This window comes from Corvus brachyrhynchos, unplaced genomic scaffold (genome assembly GCF_000691975.1).
Source record: "Corvus brachyrhynchos isolate BGI_N302 unplaced genomic scaffold, ASM69197v1 scaffold5, whole genome shotgun sequence".
Classification (NCBI taxonomy): Eukaryota; Metazoa; Chordata; class Aves; order Passeriformes; family Corvidae; genus Corvus; species Corvus brachyrhynchos.
This window is the reverse complement of record NW_008238321.1, coordinates 5,257,207-5,262,390: the sequence shown is the minus strand read 5'-3', so window position 1 is coordinate 5,262,390 and position 5,184 is coordinate 5,257,207. Positions and strand designations below refer to the sequence as shown.

Genomic DNA, 5,184 nt, shown 5'->3' with positions numbered 1-5,184 from the left:
CCTCTGGCCCTGCAGCCCCCCGGCAGGGACAGGGCAGGTCCTGCCCCCCCGCTCCCGTGTCACCGGCACTGAGAACGCTTCCCACCAGCTGGGACTGGCCAGCGGTGGCATTTTCTATCCTGAGGAGCTGGATGGCTCAAGGAGGGTGAGTGCTGGGTGTTACCCAGGCTCTGGGTCTGCTCAGGGCTGGTGACCCTGTGATGACACAGAAGATCCCTTAGAGGTTTCACACTGCTGGATAACACGGCCCTGTCTGCAGCATCAGTGATCCTGGGGACATGGGAGAGATGTCCCTGAGGGACACACAGCCCCAGTGGGAAGGAACGAGCACCCAGGGTGATTGCCAGGCACTGGGAGAAGGGATGGAGCCAGAGGGCAAACAAAGGGAGTCAGGAGTGACTCCAACCCATCCATGGTGCCGAGTGCCCTGAGCCCAGCCAGGGTGCAGTGGGGTCCTGGGGCTGCGTCCACATGTCTTGGGCTCTTGCTGGGTTTGGAGCACGGGTCACCAGGGACCACTGGTGATCACCAGGAATCCCTGTGAGCGCAGTGACAGCACTGGAGACAGCAGGCAGCTGCTTACACCACGGGGTCAGGGATTACAGGGAATTAGGGCAAATTTGATTAGATTAGGCTGGATTAGAGGGCAGGGAAGCCACCCCACGGCTCTGGGAAGCAGGTTCAGGTGCCTGCCAGGATCAGTGTGCTCAGCACAGGGGCAGCACGTGCAGGACATGGGCACAGGGCACATCCCAGAGCCAACCTTCAGCCTTGTCCTCTGAAATGAGGTTCAGTCCAAGCCGAGGGGAATTGGGGTCAAAGCCCTACAAGCACCCGTGGGCAGATGGAGTGGGCAGGGGTATCAGTAGGCTGCTGTAACCCTGGGAAATGGGGATCTGGTAGCAGTCGAAGTGGGGTGCTGGGCTTGCTTGGCAAAGTGGGTCCCCCAGGGCTCAGGGGCACCCCGGGGTACCCCCTTGTTGACAGGGATCATCTGTGGAACATCACATCCCGGGCACTGCTTGGGATGGCAGCACTGCCCACCGAGGGTGTCCATGCCCAGGACTGGGGCAGCTCCCCATCATTCCCGTTCTCCTCCTCCTCCTGGAGCCATTGCCAACCCCTTTCTTTGGCTGTGTCCCTCCAGGCTTGGCTGACAGAGATCCATGAATACGCACAGCAGGATGTGGTCCTCATGTTACTGGGAAACAAGGTGAGCCTGCCCCCAGGGCTTTGCCAGAGCCTCTTCTTCCTCCCACGCTGGAGCCACGGGCAGGAGAGCCTGGCAGGGCATAAGGGGACAGGAGATACCTGCTGGTGACCTTCCAAATCACTACAAACGGCTCTCTGCCATTCCTGTTGCAGGTGGATTCAGCGCAGGACAGAGTGGTGAAAAGGGAAGATGGAGAGAAACTTGCCAAGGTAGGTGAGGTATCTGAGGATGTGCACAGGAAATGGCCACCTGGAGACTGTCTGACCCAAAATACACCTGGGAGCACTTGGTTTTTTTTCCCTTGTCGTGCTCTCACCTTTCTCCTCATCTGTTCTTCTTCCTCTGAGTTTCTACGAACAATTCTCATTTCTTTGTCCTCAAAAATTACTCCCTGGGAGCCCCCGGGAACATCCTTGGTGCCATTGCTGACACCGCTATGTCTCGTCCCACAGGAGTACGGAGTGCCCTTCATGGAGACCAGTGCCAAAAGCGGCCTCAATGTGGAATTAGCATTCACAGCCATTGCAAAGTAAGTGACCAGAGCAGTGGCCTTGCCATCAGGGAGAGCTTTAGCAGTGCCCAGGCCATGCTGCGTTCAATCGAGCTGGGCAAGGCAGCTTGGAATCATAGAATCCTGCGATGGTGTGGGTTGGAAGGGATGTTAAAGCCCATCCAGTTCCACCCCCTGCCATGGGCAGGGACACCTTCCACTATCCCAAGCTGCTCCAAGACCCATCCATCCAGTCTGGCCTTGGACACGGGCCCCAGGGCCAGCCACGGCTTCTCTGGGCACCCTGTGCCAGGGCCTCACTATCCTCACAGGGAGGAATTCCTTCCCAATATCCCATCTAACCCAGCCCTCTGACAGTGGGAAGCCATTCCCCTTGTCCTGTCACTCCATGCCCTTGTCCAAACTCCCCCTCTGGCTTCTTCCAGACAAAATCCTCTCCCTGCCAGAAGCAGCAGCCTAAGAGTAACATCTTTCCCCTTTCCCAGGGAGCTGAAGCACAGGTCCATGAAGCTGCCCAACGAGCCCAAATTCAAGCTCCACGACTATGTGAAGAAGGAAGTGCGAGGCTCGGGCTGCTGCAGGTCCTAACAGGTGTTTGTACAGAGACTCAGGCCTGTGGGCAGTGTGTGCATGTCTGTCTGTCGTGTCTGTGTCTGCCCCCAAGGCCAGCTGAGACCAGGGCAAAGGAGCAGCAGGAAAAGCTCTGGGATTCTGCAGCCCTGTCGCATCCATCAGCTCCAGCTCCCCTCACCGGCATTCCCGCCTGGCTCACAGGTGGGAGGTGGGTGTTTGGGAAGGGGCTGGGGGCTCCTTCTGTGCCTGCTCTGTGAGGCTGCTGTAACCTTTGTGAGAGCCAGGGTGTGGCGCAGGGGAACCAACACCTTCTCCCCACTCAGGAGGAAAAGTCCTGAATTCCCTTTTCTTTCCCTGCATACCTGGACTTCAGCTGAGAGCCCTGGCCTGAGGCATGCAGGAAGGGTGTTTTAAGGCAGCCACTTTTGTAGTTGCTTTCTCCTGTCCATCCCTGTGAGGTGGGACACACTTCCACCATGAGGGATTCTCCTGTTCCCTGCAAAGACAGAGCTTGGCTGTCTGTCCGAGTGAGCTCCTGCACACCTGGCTGTGTAGAGAGACTTCTGAATGTTCATCCCTTCGGGAGAGGCTCTGGTTTTCCTCCTTCCGCCATTTCTAGTACTTTGAGAAGAAACCTAATGTATTGCAGCTTATTCTAAATACCTTCCTGTAAGTGTGATGGTGTTTTCAGACTGCAACAACGCTTTGATATCTTCAAAGTTTTCTTGGGCAGCTCTTTCTTTTCACCGCAGAGAGCTGGGGGGAAGCTGCAGGCAGTGATTTTACAGGCTGCAGACTCCTGCCAGCTCTCTTCAAGGGCCTCCTCACCCCTTTGGTCTGTGTCAGGCTTTTGGCTGTTTTTTTGTCAAGCTGCACTTCTAAGTACAAATTTAAATCTGGATGAAGTGTTTGGCCTTTGGCAATTTTTCCCTTTGAAAACTCCATGCACACATCAGCAGGTGCCCGCTGCACCGAGCCTCGGTGGCCTCTTCAAATGGAATAGAATAACCCATCCTTGGCCCTCCAGCCAGCGCCCCCAGCTGCTGACTCAGATGCCCCTGCCCCTCATTTTGCCTGGGATTTTGGCTCCAGCACTGCCTTCCTGACAGGCACAAGGAGCCTTCTGCATCTCCCGTGTGCTCAGAGCTTCACTCCTCAGGGAGCTACAGCAACACAGCTTCATAGGGTGAAAAAGGCTCTTAAAATGTACCTGTTTTTTCCCTAAATAGTATTTTAGGGAGAGGCGAGTCTTAAAATTGTCTGATCTAAATTTTAAATTCACTTGGTGGAAAGCCCATTCCTGCAGGAATGTTTACATTCGTGGCAAACCCGCAGGAGCAGCCAGGTGAGCTGTGATGGGGGCCTGTCAAGGCCCCCTCATCCCAGTAATTTGATTTTGTGTGGGGCAGGACCAGCTGGGCAGCTCCACAGCACCCCTTCCTCATCCTGGCCTTGGAGCAACAGCAGCCCCATCCCAAGATGTCAAGAAATCTCCCTAAAGGCAAAATTTAGGATTCCTACTAGGTTAGGATTCCTGATGTCAGGTTACTGCCTTCCCTCTCCCTCAGACTGGCATTTTGCCTGTGTTACAAAGCTGACAACTGGTCACTTCTTGCTCAGTGTGGGTCCAAACCCAATAAAAACTCCTCTAAATGAGAAAGATAGAAATGTTTCCCTTTGGAGTACTTCCAACCTGTCTGTGGGGAACAGACTGTGCTACAGCAGACACCTCACAGCCATGTTTGTGGTTTAGACCTGAACTTTGAGCAGGCTCAGCCCCTCTCTCCCAGTCAGCAGTTCCCAGTGTGGGACTGGTTTCCCAGTGCCTGCACACTGGCCCAGCCCCAAAGCTCCTCCTCACGGCCATTTGGAATTTTTCCATGGGCCTTTGCTGCCACCATGCGGAACTGCTCAGTGCAGCGTTAATTATTCGAGTTAATTGGTCAGTGCACCCAGCCATGTGCGAGGACTCGGCCTCACCTGCAACATCCCATTTCTGCTGGCTCTTGTTTACAGCTTTTGGTTCATTCCTGTTAATAAAATTTTTTAATAATCTCCATGGCTACAGTGGTGTTTCGACTGTCTAAACACACAGCACTGTCAAATAGTTCAGTTAAGCCTTGAACCCATCTGGATCCACATGGCAGAACCAGGGTATGACCCAGTTAAAAGGGGATATTAGGAGAATTTCTCCCCAAAAAGGGTTGTCCAGCCCTGGCACAGCTGCCCAGGGCAGTGTTGGAGTCCTCATCTCCGAAGAGATCAAACAGCCATGTGGATGGGACACAACTGCTGGACTTGGGTCTTAAAGGCCTTTTCCAACCTAATTGACTCCCAGATTCCAGTGAAGGGAGCGGGGCTGAGCAAAGTGGAGCACATTTCGATGCACTCCAGTTTCACTGGGTACCCATACAAAATTTCCAGTCAGTCTGTGGTGTTACATGTCACCCATGGAAACTGAAAAATAGAAGCAAAACCCAGACTTTATAAAACTTTATTCACCTGTGAACTAAAACATTGGCCTTATATAAAAGCCAAAGCAGAAACACAGCAGTAAAGGATTTAAGAATAAATCTGTACTTGAGACTGGGAAAACATTATAGGAGTTACTTGTTATCTTCCACGGAGCTAAACAGAAAAAAAGTTTAAATTCTCCATCTACACGCTGCAGCACTAAAGAGTGTAAATCCCTTCACTTACACTACTGCACCCACCCACCTTGCCAGGATATTCACCTTGAACTAACCCATGAGGGTGAGTAAAAGTCGGTGAATTCTTTCCTCCAGCCCATTCTGCAGCTGCTTCTTTGTGCTTTAAGAGCCGCCTCGTAGAGCGGCAACGTTTCCCCGCGGGTCTCAGCCTCACTTACCACAAACACCAGAACAGC

At 53.4% G+C, this 5,184-nt stretch overlaps 1 protein-coding gene across 1 annotated transcript in view; it reads left to right on the top strand.

Annotated features, from left to right (window-relative positions):
- RAB26 (RAB26, member RAS oncogene family) overlaps nucleotides 1-4,352 on the top strand; it is a 24,963-nt gene extending 20,611 nt beyond the window's left edge. The window contains exons 5-8 of the mRNA XM_008633408.2: nucleotides 1,148-1,213; nucleotides 1,366-1,422; nucleotides 1,666-1,742; nucleotides 2,210-4,352. Of these exons, the coding sequence (XP_008631630.1) occupies nucleotides 1,148-1,213; nucleotides 1,366-1,422; nucleotides 1,666-1,742; nucleotides 2,210-2,312 (303 nt within the window). The 3' untranslated portion in view covers nucleotides 2,313-4,352. The remainder of the gene's footprint in view (nucleotides 1-1,147; nucleotides 1,214-1,365; nucleotides 1,423-1,665; nucleotides 1,743-2,209) is intronic.
- Nucleotides 4,353-5,184: the final 832 nt, after the last annotated feature.